Genomic DNA, 19,285 nt, shown 5'->3' with positions numbered 1-19,285 from the left:
GGCTCGCGACCGAGCCGGAGGGCCGCCGCGCCATCGAGTGCGCGCAGCCGGCGTGGCCCAGGCGGCGCTGCGGGACGGTAAAGAGCAAAAACTTACCGAATCGTCGTCACTTGCTTTCTCCCAAACGTCGCGGCGGATTCCCCGCGCTCGTCGCCGAACCCGATGGCCGGCGGCCGTCGTCATTCGCGTCGCATCGGGTCAACTCGAGTGTGTTTCTAGAGCACTCGAAAAGAACCGCCTCCGTCTCCAAAGTGCTGTACGCCGAGCCAAAAGAATCCATCGAAAGAAAGCAACAGATGAAGAACGAAGACGGCGGAAAGCGCAAAAACAGACCGACTGAAAGTCCCAAAGCCCAAGAATCCAAACGGCGAGTTTGAAAGATGGGCCGTGCGAGGGGCCTTGCCTCCAAAGAGAGGGCGCCGCACCGGAGGAGGCTCCGTCCCCTCGCAGCTTCGTTCTCGCTTCCTCCGCTGGCGTCCGGACCGCAGGCACCGGGCAGGTGGGGCCGGGCCATTTCGAGATTTGCGGCCAAATCGGAGGATCTTCCCAGTGACGGCATGCCAGAGTCGCAGCGATGCGCTCCCTCTTCATGTACGAGTGCCGGTCAAGAGGCGAGCGACGGCATTCTGGACCCACTGGAGACGCTTGATGGAGGATTGGCTGACTCCCAAGTCAAGTGTGTGACAAGTCATCCGGTTGTCGGGGTGACGGTCTCAAGAGTTGAGGATTTTCCATGGACTTTGGAATTCCGTTTGGATTTGCCAGGCTTTTTTCATTTTGGTTTCGTTTGACTTGATCTGGGAGCGGCATTCCCCAGGTCCGAGCCTCTTTTTCAGAGCCCTGCTCACCGTCTGCCAAACTGCCGCTTGTCGGAAGTGCGTCCAGTTGATTTGGCTGCCACCGTCCGGCCTCGGTGTCATTTTGTTTCTTCAATTCGCTTGATTTGACTTTGGCTTGATTTGATTTGAAAATTCTGACTTTTGATTCCTTTGAGTGTTTGCTCAAAGATTGTCTTTGATAGGTGGACTATTTGTCGAGGGCGAGATGAAAAAAAGTGGACTCTCTCTCTCACTTGGTGGTCAAGGATGCAAATGAATGAGACAAGCAGGAAATGGGATTTTTGCGCATCGGGTCAGAGACCCCCGACTCACTTGGGTCACGCCGGCTTTTTCTTTCCCCCCAGTGGAAACGCTGCGTGGACTCCTCCTCGCCGTCGCACGCGAGGACGTCCGTAGCCGCGCCTTGCAAGACTCGCCCGATGAAAGCCCGCGCCATCCGAGGGAGGCGGCGCCGCGCGGCGGCGCTCAGGTCCCACCGCAAGGTAAGCCGCTACCTGCCATTTTTTTTCTTCGGACTCTCGGTCATGGAGCTGGGCCGCCGCGCGCGCCGATGCCAATGGGCCAAGCTGATTGGTGGCTTTCTGTGGCGGATAGGAAACGTCTTCCGCTTGGTGACGCCGGGCGAGAGCGCCACCGACCCGACCCACGAAGTGACGGATCTCGGGCAGGAGGGGGAGCCGTCGGAGCGCCGGGAAGAGGAGGCGCCGTGGCGCGTGGTCAACAATGTGGAGGGGGTCTTCCGCACCATCGAGGACCTGACGAGCAAGCTGCGTCAGCTCAAGGTCGGTTTGTCAGATATTGCTGTGGCAAAACAAAGTCGCCTTAGACTGAACAGCCCCCGTCAACTTGCGCGACTGGACCGAAGCTCTCTGTTCATGAGAGGAAAAGCCACAGGAGGCCCCCCAAATGACTCAAATACGACCAATACGACTGCAGCGCAAATTAACGGATGAAAACTGACAACTGTCGCTTCTTGGGGTCCGTGTCGAGCGAGTGACGCGGCGTCCTCCCTTTGCAGGACATGGAGGGCGAGCATCGCAAACTGCTGACGTCGCTGCGAGAGCCGTCGGCCCCTCGAGAGGAGGAAGACCGCGGCTGGGCGGACGGTGAGCGCCCAAACACCCCGCCGGCTTTTCACATCCGCCCTTCCTCCCAAACGTACTTCAAAAAAAAAAAAAAAAAGTTTTCTTTTTTACTGATCCATTCACAGGCAAGGAAGCAAGTCCGGCCCAGCCCAGGATTCAAACCACTGGACTGTGAGAGCCACTGGAAGCACCCCAAGGGCGACCTCCAATCACCCAGCACTTTAGCCTCAACGCACCCCCCCTCCCCGCCAACCCCCTTTTTCTTTTCTTCCCACCATGAACCGATTGACTGTGTTTAGCATGTCTTAGGCCGGTGGTTCTCCGGACTCCCATCGGTCAGCGGGCAACAAGTCGGTGTCGTTAAAAAAAGTGCATACCTACTTGACATACAAGGACGTGAAATCCACATGTGAAAGCCTTCATTCCTCCTGACAGAAGCAAATTGCTGCCGCGGCAGGAAAAGACAAACAAAGAAATGCAACGGCGTGCTCAATTTGACATGAGCACCTTCAAACATGCCAAGTTTGATTCTGGAATCGTTTTGATGTCTTTCAAAACAAAGTAAGCGGATGAGCAACAATGCGAAATACTTTTGGAGAAGCAAGTCATTTATTTCTTGATTTCAAAATCAAACCGATCGCGTTATTGCGTGACATTGATCACACCATACACTTTTTTTTTTTTCTTCCCCTGGTATGGCGACAAGTCGCTTCCGTGCTCCTCCCTACCAAGAGGGGGCGGGGCGTCTTTTTCAGAAGTGAGATGGCAGATGAAGTTTCATTTTATGATTCCTGGTCTCAATCTGGACTCTGATCTCATGACACTTGGATTTTGTCTGAAAAAAAATGCATTTACACTCACGAGATGACCACTTTTTTTTTTTTTTTTAAGTCCGCCACTTTTCTCCCATTCCTGTGGCATTCTGGGGTACACGTGACGGTCCAGTTTCCAAGGCGTCAGCATTTCGCGCGAGAAGGACTCAAAAGTTTGAGACTTAGGCCACGCCCACTACCGACCAAACATAGCGGGAAGTGAGCGCTGCTAATTAAGCGATGCTCTTCTTTCCAGCTGCTGCTGGTCATCACCACGTGGACCCCCCCCCCCTTCCCCCGCAAAAAGAAAAAAAATCTTTTTGTTGGCACGTTGTGTTGTGGAATGGCAAAGAAAAACTAGGCCGCCGCATTTCCCTCCCTGGCGGACGGACACTAGCAAAGTCGAAACGTACACAGAGTGTGGCAAATGCTCGCAAGCGATCGCTGTTCCTACCTCCAAGGCCGCATGCGGGCGCTCGAGCGTAGTGTTGTCTTTTTCCAGGTGTTGCACAAAGTCATTCTACTTCTTGTAAGTTGTCATGTTTCTTGTGTCTGCGACATTAAAATCACACAAATGCAAGTTCTTTTTTAGCGACTGCTTGATAGGAAGCCATTTGAGCCCGCACGCCGCAACATCGCCAAACATTTTCGAAATGCCCAAAATGGTCCCGTGTATTTTCCACAGGGCAGCGACGATATGCTTGTTTATCGTGAACGCACGAATGACGAATGGGAAGATGGCCTCATTGGAACTGGGACGGTAAATTGCTTGTGTGTTTTTAGTAGTAGATAGTAGTCGAATGCGCTCCTTGTCCTCACCAGTACGTCAACTCCAGAGGCGATTGCTCTAACGCTGCAAGGGAAGCTCAGCTTCCCCTAAAATGTCAAAAAAATAAGTGGTCAAATATATGTGTCCATACAATCGTGTGGACGTGTCGTTGACTAAATATGCGCGACAACGCGCTCAACTTTTGTTTCGAATCGGCTTCTTATTACCGGTTACGACGCGACTCTCTTCTCATTCATTCCCACAGCTTCACTGTGCTTGAAACTGTGGACACTGAGCGTCGAGAGAGTTCACAGTAAGTTGTCCCAATGCATTGAAACGAGACGAGTCATTGGATAAATGCCGGTTTTGTCCCGCCCACCGGACGCTCAGCGTCTCTGGGAGTCTCTGGACAGTGGCCGTTTATCGGCTCACATCACATTTTAATCCCTGCCTACACTTTACAAACGAAGGAGAAAACAGTGTTCCCCCTAGCGGATAATCCATGAATTGCCTTTTATTCAAAATATTTATTCTGTGCTTTTTATGCCTTTTTTCATTTTTAAATGATCCTGCGGGCCTGATCAAACTCATCGGGGGGCCCGCGAGTTGTATGTTTGACGCCGCTCGTAAGATCGGCTGTGGCGTTCTCGTTCTCAAGGCTTTTTAGCAGCGGAGCGTAGCCCGCCTTTCCTGGGAATCATTCCTCCCCCAAAATGTGTGTCATGTCAGCCATTTGTCACTTCCTGAAATGGCGAGTGACTATCATGCGCATCGAGCAGGAAGTGAAAAGAGCCCCGGAGCACGTCGTCGCGGCGTTCCTCCGCCATCATGCCCCCAGCGGTGGTCGTCAGAGGTAAGGAGGACCAAACGCGAGGTGATGCTCCGCGCCGTCTCGTGGCCAAACGTGAAGCTTTGTGGTGTTCTGTGACCTCGTGTGACCTCGTGTGACCTCGTGTGACACGGCGTCAAACTCGGTGGACGAATGGGGAAGCTTTTTTTTTTGTTGTCGCACTGAGACAACAATTGATGTCCACTGATTTGCATATTTAAAGCTAGACTATCAGACGCCCCCCTTGACCGATCTCATGAGGGGAAAGTCGCCGACGTGCTCCATGAAGTGGCTCTGGCTGTTATTCAGAGTGAAATGCGGAAAAGAGGAAGAAAGAGGACACGGTTTGAAGGCGACGTCTGTGATGAGACCAAAGATGAAGCTGTGTGGCGCGCTGCGACCAAATGTGAAATTTCGCTTGTGTGAATGTGACCGAATGTGATGCTCCGTGGCCCTGGGCCATCAAATAGGAGGCTACGTCACCAAAGAGGGAATTCGCTGGTGCGATGTGTCCAAACACGAAATGTCACTATGCTGCATAACGCTTATGTGGCGCCGTGTGTTGCTACGTGACCAAACGAGATGTGATGAAACCGACTCTGATGCTCGGTGGCTGTGTGACCAAATGTTGTTGCGCTGCGACGCTATGCTAGGCGGTGTGAGTTGACTCAGTGTGACACGCTACATTTTGCGCGAAGCGACCGAAAACAAAAAACGTGACAGAAAAAGAAACAAATCGGCGTCGTCATCCCGACAGAGCTCTCCGCGGCTGCCCTGTTGGTTTTGCTCGGGACCTGGTTTGAGGCGGCCGCCAGCGGTGAGTGCAGCCTCTCTTACGTTATGCGAGCGAATGTCACATCCACGCAGCGTTACGTCACGTTATGTGACGCTGCGCGAGCAAATGTGCTTGCAGTGCTTCCTCCTTCACAGCAGGTGGCCTACCAGGGTGAGGCGGTCACGTTGTCTTCCGGCGGCGACCCGTCCCGGGAGCTGGCCTCCATCAAGTGGTACGTGTTTTCCAACCAGACTTGGATCGCCACCTTTCATGGCGGCAAGATAAACACGGAGCGCTTCTACCTCTTCAGAGGACGACTCACTCTCAACGCTTCATCGGGTCAGCGCCGGCAGCCTTGAAAATACTGACTGTGTCTGTGTGTGTGTGTGTACAACTGTACTAAAAAAGTTGTTCTCAAAACTAAAAGTAACTGAATTTCAAAAGCAATGAAAGAAACTTCAAATGACAAATGCGAAAGCATGATGAGGGTGGTTTGCCTGCCGTATCTGCGATGACCATCAGGCGACCTGACGATCCGCAACGTGAGCCGGCGGGACGCCGTGGACTTCAGCGTGGAGCTCGTGGACACGGAGAAGCGCAGCGTGGAAAGAGTGGTGACGCTGGTGGTGAGGAGTAAGTGGCCGAGCGATGAGCGAACATCCGCCACGTCGTTCTTACGAGTGCGCTGAGCTAGCTAGCCTACAGCTAATTCGCAATTCTATTCGTGTGCGTCATACCGAGCCGGTCAGCTAGTTCGTGAGCCATTTAGCATCTTGCTACTGTAAGTTGAGGGGTTCGTGGTTTTCGAATGGATGGTTCTACTTTACGAAAGGGCAAAAGGAGCTTTGTTGAAAGGACGTCTGCCCCGCAGGACGACGGAGAAGTCGCTCTTCTCGGCAACTCAATCACTTTCTGCTTTCCCTTCCTTCAACAGCCAATCAGAAGCTCTCGACATAAAAACATGTCGAAGCAATTATTCAACAACAGAATGTAATTGACGTGAAAGAATATGATGCTCAAACATAAAATGTTCCTTGATATAAGCTTCCACGAGTTAGCACGCAGCTAACGAACGCACCAAATCGTTAGCGTACCTCGCAGCTAGCTCACGGCGGTATGTTGTCCCTTGTCAGGACACCTCCAGATACCGAGCATACGGACGCTCTTTTCCGTGCATTTGGACGGCGGCTGCTGGGTGGGGCTCGACTGTTTGTCTCCGGATTTGGACGCCAACCTCTCTTGGACGCTCGAACCCCCGCTTCCAACTGCCTACGCCATGGCCGACCCCAGCGGCAAGGGCGGAGTTCTTCTGGCGTCCCTCGCCTCCCGCGACACCGCCCACTTCACGTGTACCTCCAGCCGCAAACCGGAGAACGTCTCGGACAGCATCCGCGTCGCGTGTAAGGCTCCCCCGACCGATACGGCCGACGGCTTCCTGTCTTGAGCGAGCGCCGCTGCCTCTTGTGTGCCAGGCGTGACGGCGACGGAGCCGCGGCCTCGACGCCGGCACAGCCTTTTCGTCTTGGCGGGAATTGTTAGCGGCGGACTTCTGGTGAGCGTCACGCTCGCGGGCTTGACAGGTGAGCGCCAACGCGTGCGGCTCGCAGTTAGCGTCGGGTGTAACGTGAGCCGCCGATTACCGGTGAAATCCACAATATCGCGGCGGGAATCGCGGTGCAGCAAACGATGGGATGATTATACCTCCAACCAAAGGGGCCCGGATATAAGGGTCCCGTCCACTCCAACTCCCGTTTGTACACGCCTCTCAAACGCCGGGGCGACTTTGCTGTCGTATGGACCGACGGTGGCAGGGGAGCGAGTCCCTTCACACGCGAGGAGAACGGAGCATCTGTCGTCAAGCGCGCCGCTAGCTCGGAAGGACCGCGTCGCATCGACCCGTTTGGATTTGCGGCTGTGCTTTTTCCCGGAGTGAGCCGTGTACACGTCTCGTTTTGGGAACGGCGCACAGTTGTCGCGTTCTTTGTCCAGAATCACAATCAGAATGTGGCCTTTATTGTCGTTGGATGACATCCAACGAAATGCGGGTGCCCAGCCCTGACGTCGGCAATCTCATCGTAACAGGTGTGGGAAAAGGAAGCCCCGACATCGCGGCCGCCCGACGCCACCGTCATCCTCCACTCAGCCACCGACAAGGTAAACCTTTCGCTTTCAGGCTTTTCCGTGCGTTTTACTGACATCCGTACCATGAGAAAGCCATCTGCCCTGTACTCGCGCCCATTTTACGCACCTGGAAAGCACGATTGATTTACAATGCGCCAATTATGAATGCGCTTGCTGTTTTCTCAGCGGATCAAGAAGATGGGAGGGGAGTAAAAAAAGAAGACGACGGATAGATGTCGGATGACTTTTGTCCTTGTTGGACAACGTTGCATCGGGAATGTATCGGCAGCGCTTCACCTTTCCCACCACCGCATTTGCCGCGTCCGACAGCCTGCTTCCAAAATGGACTGAGTTCAAATCCCAACTGTTCACACGGCGCCCCATCGTGACAATGGCTGTCCTGTCTTGGAGATCAGTGGGGGGGGGAGGTGAACTTGAGGAGACCTTTCAGCCATCTGTATTTTTTTTTTTTGGGCACGAGGGGGTTCTTTCTTTTACCCCCTCACCTTTGAACCCAGGTGTTGCTGTTTGACTGCGGACAAACAAAAAAAAAAGAAAGACAAGTACACGTTGTCAAATGTCATTTTTAGTATGATATCCTTTTTTGGGGGGGGGGGCGCAATTGCGGGCCGATGAAAAAATGGATGGTGGGCCACAAACGACCCCCGGGCCGCCGTTTGGACACCTCCGGTATCATGAGACAGAACGTAGCCGTGATTACGTAGGAGGAACAGCCGCACGGTTGTCTCGTAGTTGTGGACGGCATGATTGGACGCAACGTGCACGGGCAAACTTGAACACGGCTTCATTGTCTCGTAGTTGTGGACGGCATGATTGGACGCAATGGCTTCGCTGTTGAAAACGGCCGATCGCCGCGATTCGCTCGCAAGGCTTCGGGGTCCGGGTCGGCCCACGAGGAACAAACGTCCACGTCCGCTTGATGCACATTGAAATGCTTGGTCAAATAAACTTATGACAACAAATTTATTATCTGTAAAACATCAATCATTTGTTTTACACAAAATATGGGCGGGGGGCGGGGAGGGGGCAGCCCCCCCAAAATGGGCCAATATGCGAATGGGCAAGTGCGCAATGGTGAGCATCCAGCGGGTCGACTGCCGTCAAGCCCTCACCTTTGAACCCAGGTATTGCTGTTTGGCTGCGGACAAACAAAAAAAAGAAAGAGAAGTACACGTTGTCAAATGTCATTTTTAGGATGATATCCTTTTTTTTGGGGGGGGGGCAGTTGCGGGCCGGGAGGAAACGTCGTCTCGTTGTCGTTTCTTGGCGGTGCTGCTCCAACGGCGGCCGCGAGATGGCACCGCGAGATGGCACCTTAAGGGGCGTGGCCTTCCGCGGCCGCGCGGCCCAGCTGGATCACGTCGTAGAGCGTCTGCACCGGGGCCGGCGGCGAGCGCGGCTCGGCGGCGCGCGCGCTCACGTCGGCCGCCGTCACCTCGCAAATGTCCGCGTAGAGCGTCGCCTCCTCGCGCGTCCTGCCTGGGTCGTCGCAAACAGGAAGGGAAGCAAATGAAAAGCCGCCCACCACGTTGACCTCTCACGCGCCACCAACACTCAAACGCGCGCCCGCACCTCCAAAAACCTTTCACACACAGTCTCACACCACCCAAAAATCTCACACGGCAAAATCGCACCTGTGACACAAAACCCTCAAAAACACTTTTCGCATGAAAATTTTTTTGAAAAAAAACCCCATCACATACACCAAAAACCCTCTCCTGCAGTAAAAAACAAAAACAACAACCTTCTACTTGGCAAAAAGCGTCTCTCACTCACATAAAAGTTTTGGTCCTTCACCAAAAACTCGATTACGAAAACAAACAAAACTCATCAGAATGCCCAAATCTTCTCACTCGCACTAAAAATCCCTCTCACACACACCAATTCTGTTCTTCACCCAAAATGACAAAATGTCCTTTTTGTCCAAGTTTGTGAGTGTGAAAGAGTCAAGGTCAAGGTCATCTTTATTGTCAAATATGCTTACGTATGACACGCAGCATAGATGACATTTCTTCCTCTCATTCCTCAGTTCAAATATGCAAATGTCAAAAAAAAAAATTGACAGGAGAGGAATTTAGTGGCGTGAGTTGTTTTGGGCTTGTCACAAGTGACAGGGAAGCACGTCTCACTTGCTCTGCGGCGGAAGAAGGCCGCGAAGATGCCGGCAGCCATGACGAGGAGACCGAAAGTTCCCGCCGCCGCGCCGACCGCAAAGCTCGACGGCTCTAAAACGATGACATCATCTCCGTGAATGACGCTGGGGGGACGGAAAGACACCGGTCGGCTCGGTCACCTCTCGCCGACGCGCCGTTGGCGGTGTCGTTGGCGCAGGACACGGAGGCGGAGACGGACTTGGCGCTCACGGCGTTGAAGACGGTGCACGTGACCTCGGCGGCGGCGCCCCGCGGCGACACGCTGAGTCGACGCCACGCGCCGCTCAGGCTTCGGTTGCCCACGCGCCACTCGTACTCCACCGGCCCGCCGCCGGCCGAGGCGCTGCAGCGGAGCAGGACGCTGCAGGAGCGGTTGCCGGCGCGCCGGCTGGCGTTGACGGTCACCACGGGCTCCGCCACGATGGCCTCTACGGGGGACACAGCGTGACGTTGGAACCCGGTTTTGCTCTCCGCCGCATCTCGTTGCGTGCAAAAGCGCAACAGCGTGAGCGCGCAGCCTCGGAAGCCGACGCCGGCTCGTCGTTTGACGAGCCGGCGTCGTCCGATCAAATCGGGCGTCGCGGCACCTCCGCGAACCGAAGTGAGTCGTCCGCGCTCGCGCAACGTTGCGCTCGCCCCTTCCTCGTCTGGCGCGCCACCGAGTGGGTCGCGGGCGCGCTCGGCGTTACCGTGAACTCGCAGCGTGACTTCCACCGTCTCCCGCTGGCTGTCGTTGACGGCCGACACGAAGCTGTAGACGCCCGAGTCCCCCGGGGTGACGGAGCCCAGCGTCAGGCTGAAGTTCCGGAGGTCGAGTCGCAGCCTGCCGGCGAAGCGGCCCGACCCCCGAGCGCCGTCTTCGTCGTCGGCGGACGCCACCGTCCTGCCTCCGTAGAGCCAGCGCGCGAAAGTGACGTCTCGGCCCGGCAAGCACGACGGCAGCTCCACCGCGTCGCCGGCTCGCCGATCGAGGACCCGTTGGCATCCCGGCACTTCTGGAAAGGGCAACGACGAGCGCCGTGCCGAGGAAAGTCTCGTCAAGGTCGCCGAGTCGGGTTTGCGAGCGACGTCGGACGCACGCGGGCGTCCCGGCCAACTCGGGCGCGCTCGGCGACGCCGCGAGTTTGCAGGAGAGGCCCGCGGCCGCTTCCCGCTTTCGGCTTCTCCCTCGGCAATGGCGCGCGAGGCTTTTTGGGGGTTGCGCGACGAAACGGCATCGTGTACGCAGAGCCTCGAAAGCCATTGCGGTTATTCCGTTGCGGCGGTCGATGCTAGAGTCGCCATCGGTCCTAGCGCCGTGCCGAGGAAAGTCTCGTCAAGGTCGCCAAGTCGGGTTTCCGAGCGACGCCGCGAGTTTGCAGGAGAGGCCCGAGGCCGCTTCCCGCTTTCGGCTTCTCCCTCGGCAATGGCGCACGAGGCTTTTTGGGGGTCGCGCGACGGAACGGCATCGTGTACGCAGAGCCTCAAAAGCCGATGCCGGTTGCGGTTATTCCATTGCGGCGGTCGATGCTAGAGTCGCCATCGTTCCTTTTTTTTTTCGGCGCGCCCCACTTGGGGTTAGAGGGAAGATCTGAAGCCCGAGCCGAATTTCGGCCCAATTTTCAACCCGTCAAAATGACGGACGGCCTTCAATTTTTCCCGTTAAGTCTGAACAAAATCCGTCAATGATGGCAAATTGTCGGTTGACGTGCCCTCTGCAGAACCAGAAATATCAAAGATGGAAATGTTGATACCGTCTCGATTTCGTTCCGAACGACAGGCGTTAATTTGTTACCAGAAATCAGCCCTCCTCCTCCTCCCCAATCAAATTTGGGGTTTGCTTCGGGCTCGGGCCTGCAAATCAAGTTCATTGGTCGGGCTCGGGCCGGCTCGGGCTTCAATACCCGCGCGCCGGGTCGGGCTGGATTTTTTTTTTTTTCGGCCCGACCTTCCGTCGGCCCGACCTGCCACCTCTCCTTCAGGTGCATTGAGCCGCGCCGCTCGGTGTGCGGAGCTTGAGTCAGAAAGCCGACGACGCGTCTGTCTCGCGAGAAACTGCAAGACGTGCACGTGTGACTAAGTTACATCCGCGAGAGCTCTCGCGCGTCTCATCACGCCTGCAAAGAGGAACAGCGGAGCTCTGGAAGCAAAGAGGAAGCGCGACCGTCCGGGCGAGCTGACATCAGCAAACGGGGATGAAGACGCCGCGCCGCGTCGCTTTTCTTTTCTTTTGAACTCGACGCCACTCTGTACGACGCGAGCGCAAAGCATCAACTTCCCAGAAGGCGTCCCCCCCCCAAAACGTACCGCGGAGGCTGGCCAGCAGGAGCCACGCGCCGCCGTAGCGCAGGAAGTCGCGCAGGCCGCCGGCAACCATGGCGCCGTCTCAACTTGGGCTGACTCTGCGACGAGTCCGCGCGTCCCCCGGACCGGGAAGACTGAAAGGGGCGGAGCCTCTCTCCTCGGCCGCCCGTCAGTATGATTCAGACCAGGGCGGAACATCGAGGCGGCGAGCGAGACGAGGGGCCGTTTCCCCAATGCGTCGGCTCACATCCGCTCGCGTCGCAAAGCTCGCGTGAGAGTTTCTCCTCGCGGCCTACTTGCGGCAGATGACGGAGAAGCGGATGCTTTCGGCGTCGGCCGTCCAGGCGCAGGCGGCGGTTTGCGCGGGCAAAACTCGACGCGGTTCAAGAAGAGAGAACGCCGCAGGATGTGTGCAGGACTCTGTGGTTCCATTTCCGGTGCTGTTTTTGTTGCGAGGCATCTACTGGTTGCAGGTTGGGTCGCCTCGCCGCAAAACTGAAAGCCTGAGTTGCATTGCGTCAAACGCGCTCGAAATGATGGCGAAGAGGAAGAAAGGGGGGAGGGGAAAAAAAAAAAACAGCCGCAAAAGAGGAAGTGACCTGCGGACCCGAAACGACGGAGATGACGGGAGCGCGTCGTCATTCCTTCCGGTCAAACTCGCAAAACTTCCATCCGGCTTTGGGTTTTTAGTCCGAGACTGAAGATCGGCAGGCGTCAGCCCCGCGTTTGGCACGTGGCTCCACGGGCGGCTCGGAAGGAAGGGCGATCGCGCCGATCGTCGGATCCGCGGACGGATGAACGCACCGACAGACGGGGAGCTCCGGACGAACGTCCCGACGGACGCGGCCGGCTGCCGAGATGAGACGCCGACCGCCAGATCCAAAGAGGGACATTTACAGGACAGAGATACGCGGATGGATCCCGTCTGGCCCGCGAGCCGGCTGCGCACGGCTAGCTAGCTAGCTAGCTTGCTCCACAGACGGCGCACACGTGACGCCTCGAATTTGCCGTCAAGCGCGCCTCTCAAAAAGGGCATTTGGACTTTTATTGTGTTTTGAGGCGCCATGAAAGGTGAAGGCTCAAACTGAAAGAAAACAAGACGACAACTCCGCAAGGAGGCATTTCCTCAAGCGACCGAAGCCACACGTCGGTTGGCGGGAGAGCGCGAGGCAACTTCCCGTCCGCGGGTCAAACGTTGCTGATGCGCAGGCTCGGCGCGCCGCCGTCTCGGCGCCGCTCGGGTCTCGGCGTCTTCTCGGCGTCCGCCGGCTGCCTTTTGGCTTTGGCCACCTTGTCGAAGAAGGCGAAGTTGGCCACGTAGGCCCCCGAGGTGGACAGCGACATGACCGGCGGGAATTCGTAGCCCCACAGGATCTCGTCGGGCAGGTAGGAGGTGCGCACCTGGCAGGTGGCCGACGTGGGCTCCACCGTGGCGCTCAGGATGACCAGCAGCTCAAAGTCCGCCGCTTGGTCGCCACCTGGAAGATGCGGGGGGGGGCTGAGGACTCGGGCTCTCGAAGCGGGTGCGGTACGTGCGCGTGCACTTCTGACCTTGGGCGGCCCAGGCTCGCAGGGGGCTGCCGTCGTCGATGACGTGGTAGAAGGTCAAGGGGATGATGAGGAAGGGGCTGTCGCTGGACGTGTCCACCCGGAAGGAAACGTTGCGCTGGTCCAGGCGAAGCGCCGCGCCCTCCTCGCTCGGCCACGTCTGCAGCAGCTTCCCCGTCACCTGAGCGCCCATTCGGCACCCGCCCGACCAAACGCCGCGTCAGAGTCGACAAGAAAACGCCAAAAAGGTCATTTTGCCGTCACTCTTCCGAGCTTCGCGCCGTCTCGCGGTAGCGCGCGACTGCAATTTCGTCACGATGATGTCACGGGCAAGCGAAACGTCGCCGGCATCGGGCTCCGTCCTCCAACATGGCCGCTTGGCGGGAGCGCCCCAAAAGGGCGCGTGGGTTCAACCGTCACCATCGGCGGGGGGGTGGAGTGAGCGCACCCCTCGAGGCTGCTCAATCTTTTAGCAAAACAACATGCAGACTGACCAAAAGAAGAAACTATCACCAAAACCTTCAGGCCAACATCACGATATGGAGGACGATGAGGATGAGGATTTTGCCGTCTCGCGGCGGAGAGATGTTTTTCGGCCGGGCTCGTAAAACCGTGAAGTCGGCCGTTTGACATCCTCCACTTACTTTTCGGTTGGAACGCGATTACGCTTCGAAGAAAGCTGGGCCGTACCTGACAGCCCAGCAGCAGGCTCTTGCGCATGTTGGCCACGCGCACCATCAGGCACGGCCGCCCCTCCTGCGTGGACACCACGGCGTGCCGGCTGAACTTGACCGTCTCGCCGCGCTTCTTGGGCCGGGCCACCTGTGGGCGCGGCGGGCGGGCGGGTGAGACGTCGGAGCCGGGGCGGCGGAGGGGCGCTCGTGGCTCACCTTGGCCAGGAAGGTGCCGGTGATGAAGATCTCCATCACCATGGTGACCACCAGCTGGAAGATGAGCAGCACGATGGCGGCGGGACACTCCTCGGTGATGACGCGGGAGCCGTACCCGATGGTGGTCTGCGACTCCAGCGAGAAGAGGAAGGCGCCCGTCAGCGTCCGCACCTCCGTCACGCACGGCGTGTGCTCGGAGGCCGCGGTCAAGTCTGCGGGCGACAAAAGCCAAACGCCCGCCTCAGGTGCCCGACTCTCTCCCTCACCCGCCCAAAGACACGCAACCCGTCCCCCCCAAAAAACATGGACGAAACATTTTCGGGGGTGCGATTCTTTTTTTGATGAATGTTAAACCCACGCCCACTCACCTGCCAAGTCGCCGTGCGTGGCGGCCAGCAGGTACCACAGCAGGCCGAAGAGAAACCAGGTGCCGGCGAAGGTGGCGCAGAACAAGAAGAACTTGTAGCGCCAGCGCATGTCCAGGAAGGTGGTCCAGAGGTCGCGCAGGTAGAGCGCCCGCCGCCCGCTCACGTGCGCCATCATCACGTTGCTGCGGCCGTCCTTGGAGAGGACGCGGCGCCGTCGCCGCTGCTCTTCGTCGCCGTCGCCGCCCGCCGCCGCCGCCGGGCTCAGCAGCGGCACCGTGTGGGAGTGGCTTATCATCGGAGGGGAGGAGCCTGCTCTCACCGACGTCACGGCTTTCGCTGCTGCCTGCTGGGAAGCGGAGCGGTTTTCGACTGCGCTTCTCCTCCACGTGGCCGCGCGTGCGCCGGAGTCCATTCCGGCCGACTCCCGTGCGTGCGTGTGTGTCTCTCATTTTTGATGTCCGCTATTTCTGCATCCTCGTGCATGTGTGTGTTTGGGAATCGCTTTTTGCGTGGGACTGCGTGTCTCTCTCTCTCTCTCTCTCTCTCTGTGTGGATTTGTTTTTGGTGCGCGCGCATGCACAGGCCTACTTTGTCTTGTTGGACGTGAAAGGACAAAAGACGCATTGAAAAAGGCGAGAGGAGAGCGTGACGCTCTGTTCGCGTCCGCGCGCGCGCGCGCGCGTGTGTGGGCGCGCGCGAGAATGTGGCAGGGCCAAAGGGCGCATGGGTTAGGGGTTAGGATGACGGCTTGCGTTCAAGTGAGCATCGTGCGTCGCCGTGCTGATTTCAAGCTCCCGCCGCAGCCCGGTCAAGCGGCCGCTCGCACCTTCCGAAACGGAACTCGCGCACCTTCCTCGGCCTCCAAGAGGGGCGTCGCAAAGTGGCGCTCGCGCGATCAAAGTCGACCCGCCCGCTTTTCGGAACCGAGAAAGAAAAGCCGAGAGCAAACTCACTGATCCTCAAAGCTTCTCCCGGCGTGAAGGGGAGCCGCCCCCCTCACCTGACCGACGTCACTCAACAGAAGGGGACGGGGCACGGAAAAATAAAGTGCCCCCCCACTCCCCCCTCATAACTGCGGCCCGGAGAAGCAAGCAGTCGCACTCATCGAAACGCTGCGGTGATCCGGTAGGCTTTTGATCAGCGAGGAGAAGGTGACAGAAGAGCCCACGGAAGGAGCCGTGGACAACAATCGCCCGCCCGACGATAGTTCGAGGTCGGATTGGCGGCAGAGGAAGCCGCGCAACGGTTGGACGGGCTCGGCCTTTTGAAAAGAAAGGACGACGCCGGTCAGTCGGTCGGCGCCGTCACCCGGAAGGCAAAGGTCAACGTACCTTCCTGTGACGAGCGAGCGCGTTTCACCTTTGCGCGGCGCGGCGTCCGGCGGGGCTGGCGGCGCCGGTCCCGGCGGCTCCCGTTGGGGCTGTAGCTCCTCCCCGCCGACCCCCGCCCCTCCCGGAGAGGCGCGTTTGTCATTCCTTCCATCAACCCCCGCCGCGGGTCCACTGAGGCCGCCTTTGTGCGGCTCATCTCGTCAGTCCGAGTCACATTGGAGAGATTGTGCGCCCTGTAGCGCGTCTTTCCGACCGGTCTTCGGTCTTCGGTCTTTGCCTTTGACCGTTCTTGCGCTTTCCTCCTCTCCTTGCGCTCGAGTGCCGGCGGTTGTCCGACGGACTCGCGCTCCGCGTCCGGCGCTCCGTCGGAAGCGCCGCTCTCGGGATCCGGAACTTTGCCGTTGCCGTCCAACGGCCGCTTTGAGCTCAGCGTCGACTCCGAGCCAAATGTCACACGTGCCGGGAGGGTCCAAAAGGCCCGTTTCTAATCATCGGAGGGTCGTACCTGAGACAAACCTTTTCCAGCGAGGCTCCGGAGCCCTTTTTGGCCGCTCGCGACTTTGCCTCGCTTTTTGAAACGCCGTCGTTTGCCTCGCACTGTCACGTTGCGAGGTGGTGGTGGTGGTGGACCCCAAAAAGCAGGCGGGAGAGAGGAGCAGGGTGTACTTGACAGATTGGATTCAAACAGAGAAAACTAAATCCTAAACAAACAAAGTCCTGAAAACAAAACAAATCCAAAGTATCAAACAAAACCATGACTGAAGCAAAAAACTTTCAACAACAGAAATGTGACCAGAACAAACTTGACAGCGGCAAACGGCAACAATGACCCAAGCGAGTGGTCGGCTTGGAGCCCTTTTTCCTTTTCAAGCACTAATGACATAACGACCAACAGGTGTGCGGCTGCAGGGAGAGCCCCACAGTGCCACCTGGTGGTCCCAAACCGAATCATGACAACACCGGTGCCGAAGGAACCCCTTGGAGATGATTCCTTCCTCCTTTTCCTGACGGCTGCGCTCTTTGCGTATGTTAATATCAGACAGAGATGAGCCAAGGACATACAAAATGCCAATTTTAGTGATCGAGGCAAAAAATAAAAAGAAATCCCAAAGGAGTTCGGTGTCCCCGTGTGAAAAAGTCATTGCCCCCACAACCCCCACCAAGCAACTGTGACTAACGGCGGTTCTGGGAAAGCCGAGTTCAGTTTGACCCGCGACACCCCGGCAGCACAGTTGTTGACAAATCGCATAAATAGAAAAAGAATTTGTCAGACAAAGTGAAGTCGGCGACAAAAGCATCGCGCCTCCATCCCGACAAAAGAAGGACAAAAAAGTGTTTGCCGTCGATCCGTCCGGAAAAGGTTCCACCTGCTGTCAGAGCCGCAAATGCAGAAAATGGGGGCCGGAGGTTCCCGGGAGCAGTCGAGCAGCTACAATGACTGCGGGAGTGCGGCGGCGACGATGACGGCTCATCCGGGACCAAGCCCCGAAGACCCGCTGATCTCGCTGGCCTCGGTAAGGCCCAAAATGGCCCGCGCGGGAGGCAAAAGCCACCGACAAAAGCACACATTTGCCAAAGGGCATCTTGATGATCCTCAAGACTTTCGGAAACACCCCGGGCGGGCCCACCAGTCCAAAATGGAACTTTTTGCGTACGTCCGGGGTAAAAATGCCACCGCAGTGGATCAAACGGCCATGAGACCCCCACAGTGAAGCGGTGGGGTGGCGCAGGCCCCAACAGCGCACACACCAGGGCCACCCGAGCCGATTCTCGCCCCATAAAGTGGCGGCGGCAGCCGAAGGGCAGCGACGGCGTCGACGTTTCGGACGCCAGGAGCCCAAAGTGCCCTCGACCACTCACTTGACAAACGTCACAAGCAAAAAGTGAAGCATCAAGGCTGAAACGAATAATCGGTTCCATCGGTGATGAGTCCGACTCCAGTTTGAATTTGCGTGCTTTCGCTTGGAAAAGTGGGCGTGGTTTTAGTTTCACCTGGAGGGCACGCCGGCCACGATGAATCCCGCCGCTGTCTTGATCCCTCAAGAAAAAAAAAAGGGGGCTTGTTTTCAAAGGTCTCGTTTCCCAAAAAGGAAAAACAATCAGTCCGCCCCGCAGAATTGAGAAAAACATCTCGCGTGGACAACTTGAAAGACTTTGGCCACAATTTGAAATGGGATAAGGTCATGAATGGAGAAGAAGCTGAATCTGACGTTCGATTAGTGGGCCATCAACTCGTGAGTTGTGGCACCTCGAAATCAGAACAATCACGACGACATGCGAAGTTCATTTGTTCAGCTCTCAGGCCTCATATTCGGAGCCGCTGCTGTAGTTCTCGCTACAGCCACAAGAGAGCGCCGTCATCCTTTTTTCGTCCCTCTTTGGCTCGCGCCAAAGGGGGCGTGGGGAACACTTCCGCCTTGTCTTTTGTGGTTGTTTAATTTTGGGGGGACAGCGGTAGAAAGGCCAACTCCAACAACTTGAGACCCCTGTAGGCTTTTGAGCGCGGCATTTGCCGACGGAAAAAAAAGTTGGCTTCTTCAAGTCAGGTGTGAAACGGGCCGTTTATCGTCTTCAAAGCTGCCCACGTGACACGACGTCACTCCCCAACAAATCGACGGTAAGGAACGTGGTCGAAGCGTGGAAATATTTGACGAGCGGCGTTTCAAACGACGGGCCTTGGGTTTCATCCGCCCCATTCTGCCGCTTTTCCAAATCGGCGCAAACAGCGAGAAGGCCTCCGATGGCGAGCTGTTGCGAAACCTTCAGTGGCAGTTGAGTGCCGCTCTTCTCCCCCCCCCCCCCCCAAAAAAGGTTCCAAATGCGCTTGATTTCAGATCTCGGCGTGCCTTTTTTTTTCTTCCAGACCGAGGCTCCACTTCAATTCAATTCCACTTCCTGCTTTCTAAAACTCACTTCCTGTCCAGGATGGCCACTCGCCGTCCCTCGCTTTGCCGGTGCGGAAGTTGAGTCAACTTCAACGACAAACGGCTGCACTTTGCATTTTCAATGTTGGGATTTGAGGCTGCGTGGAAAATTATTATTATTATTTTTTTTGCAGTACACACAAACGCGGCCGGGCTCTGACATCACAGGAGGCGGCGAGGGCGTCTCCCCCCGGAGGGGAGATGGAGAAATGCCGCCGCCTTCAACTGCTCATCCACTTCCTGTCCGCTTGTTGTTCAGTCGGCAAGAGCGCAATCCCACGTTGGGTCCACTTCCGGTCCCTTTCTACCAGGCTGACGTTGAAGGAGGAGACTTGGACGCCAGCCACTTTTTTTGGGCGGCGCGTGCGTTCGGAGCGCCGAGCCGGCCCCGACGTCCAATGGGAGGCGGCGATGACGCTCCTATTCAAATGAGGCGACCATATCTGGAGAGGAGGCCACGCCCCCTCGGCTCCCGCGGGAGATCCGAGCGCTCTTCCCGGAGAACGAGGAAGAAGAGGAGGAAGGAGCTCTACCCCC

General features: G+C 57.1%; 4 protein-coding genes across 12 annotated transcripts in view; 2 read left to right on the top strand and 2 right to left on the bottom strand.

Moving 5' to 3' along the window:
* arhgef11 (Rho guanine nucleotide exchange factor (GEF) 11) overlaps window positions 1-2,480 on the top strand; it is a 14,682-nt gene extending 12,202 nt beyond the window's left edge. The window contains 5 exon segments of the mRNA XM_019858202.1: window positions 4-77; window positions 1,184-1,321; window positions 1,434-1,621; window positions 1,858-1,945; window positions 2,050-2,480. Coding sequence (XP_019713761.1) covers window positions 4-77; window positions 1,184-1,321; window positions 1,434-1,621; window positions 1,858-1,945; window positions 2,050-2,099 — 538 coding nt within the window. The 3' untranslated portion in view covers window positions 2,100-2,480.
* A 1,749-nt stretch (window positions 2,481-4,229) lies between these two features.
* On the top strand, window positions 4,230-7,764 carry LOC109508340 (uncharacterized). Of its 7 annotated transcripts, none has more exons than XM_019858250.1 (8): window positions 4,230-4,358; window positions 5,092-5,151; window positions 5,248-5,341; window positions 5,632-5,742; window positions 6,243-6,509; window positions 6,582-6,689; window positions 7,189-7,263; window positions 7,417-7,764. In XM_019858250.1, the coding sequence occupies exons 1-8, from the start codon at window positions 4,254-4,256 to the stop codon at window positions 7,461-7,463; spliced, it is 867 nt and encodes a 288-aa protein (XP_019713809.1). In that variant the 5' UTR covers window positions 4,230-4,253; the 3' UTR covers window positions 7,464-7,764. The 7 variants fall into 7 exon arrangements, with proteins under 7 accessions (XP_019713809.1, XP_019713811.1, XP_019713806.1 ...); XM_019858247.1 differs by having other exon boundaries at window positions 4,251-4,358; window positions 5,248-5,448; XM_019858252.1 differs by lacking the exon at window positions 5,092-5,151.
* Window positions 7,765-8,200: 436 nt separating this feature from the next.
* LOC109508342 (uncharacterized) lies at window positions 8,201-11,945 on the bottom strand. Of its 2 annotated transcripts, XM_019858258.1 has the most exons (6): window positions 11,691-11,941; window positions 10,094-10,399; window positions 9,545-9,832; window positions 9,381-9,476; window positions 8,489-8,730; window positions 8,201-8,355 (listed from the first exon to the last, which is right to left on the bottom strand). In XM_019858258.1, exons 1-5 carry the CDS (start codon window positions 11,758-11,760, stop codon window positions 8,567-8,569), a joined length of 924 nt encoding a protein of 307 aa, XP_019713817.1. In that variant the 5' UTR covers window positions 11,761-11,941; the 3' UTR covers window positions 8,201-8,355; window positions 8,489-8,566. The 2 variants fall into 2 exon arrangements, with proteins under 2 accessions (XP_019713817.1, XP_019713819.1); XM_019858260.1 differs by lacking the exon at window positions 9,381-9,476 and having other exon boundaries at window positions 11,691-11,945.
* Window positions 11,946-12,711: 766 nt separating this feature from the next.
* LOC109508335 (ATP-sensitive inward rectifier potassium channel 10-like) lies at window positions 12,712-16,487 on the bottom strand. Of its 2 annotated transcripts, none has more exons than XM_019858238.1 (6): window positions 15,825-16,487; window positions 14,494-14,839; window positions 14,126-14,337; window positions 13,926-14,057; window positions 13,239-13,416; window positions 12,712-13,165 (listed from the first exon to the last, which is right to left on the bottom strand). In XM_019858238.1, exons 2-6 carry the CDS (start codon window positions 14,786-14,788, stop codon window positions 12,876-12,878), a joined length of 1,107 nt encoding a protein of 368 aa, XP_019713797.1. In that variant the 5' UTR covers window positions 14,789-14,839; window positions 15,825-16,487; the 3' UTR covers window positions 12,712-12,875. The 2 variants fall into 2 exon arrangements, with proteins under 2 accessions (XP_019713797.1, XP_019713796.1); XM_019858237.1 differs by having other exon boundaries at window positions 14,494-14,836.
* Between the last annotated feature and the right edge of the window lie 2,798 nt (window positions 16,488-19,285).

Source organism: Hippocampus comes, unplaced genomic scaffold (genome assembly GCF_001891065.2).
Source record: "Hippocampus comes isolate QL1 unplaced genomic scaffold, H_comes_QL1_v1.1 scaffold48, whole genome shotgun sequence".
NCBI lineage: Eukaryota > Metazoa > Chordata > Actinopteri > Syngnathiformes > Syngnathidae > Hippocampus > Hippocampus comes.
The sequence above is the reverse complement of the archived record's forward strand: the minus strand, read 5'-3'. Positions and strand labels throughout refer to the sequence as shown.

Coding starts and splice junctions, on each gene's coding strand:
- LOC109508340 (XM_019858245.1), top strand. CDS start 4,334: ATGCCCCCAGCGGTGGTCGTCAGAG. Junction 6,510..6,581: donor GGACAGCATCCGCGTCGCGT/GTAAGGCTCCCC, acceptor CTTGTGTGCCAG/GCGTGACGGCGACGGAGCCG. Junction 6,690..7,188: donor CACGCTCGCGGGCTTGACAG/GTGAGCGCCAAC, acceptor ATCTCATCGTAA/CAGGTGTGGGAAAAGGAAGC.
- LOC109508342 (XM_019858258.1), bottom strand. CDS start 11,760: ATGGTTGCCGGCGGCCTGCGCGACTTCCTGCGCTACGGCGGCGCGTGG. Junction 10,400..11,690: donor CCTGCTGGCCAGCCTCCGCG/GTACGTTTTGGG, acceptor TGCCCTTTCCAG/AAGTGCCGGGATGCCAACGG. Junction 9,477..9,544: donor CAACGGCGCGTCGGCGAGAG/GTGACCGAGCCG, acceptor TCATCGTTTTAG/AGCCGTCGAGCTTTGCGGTC.
- LOC109508335 (XM_019858238.1), bottom strand. CDS start 14,788: ATGATAAGCCACTCCCACACGGTGCCGCTGCTGAGCCCGGCGGCGGCG. Junction 13,417..13,925: donor GCCTGCTGCTGGGCTGTCAG/GTACGGCCCAGC, acceptor ATGGGCGCTCAG/GTGACGGGGAAGCTGCTGCA. Junction 13,166..13,238: donor GCGAGCCTGGGCCGCCCAAG/GTCAGAAGTGCA, acceptor CGCATCTTCCAG/GTGGCGACCAAGCGGCGGAC.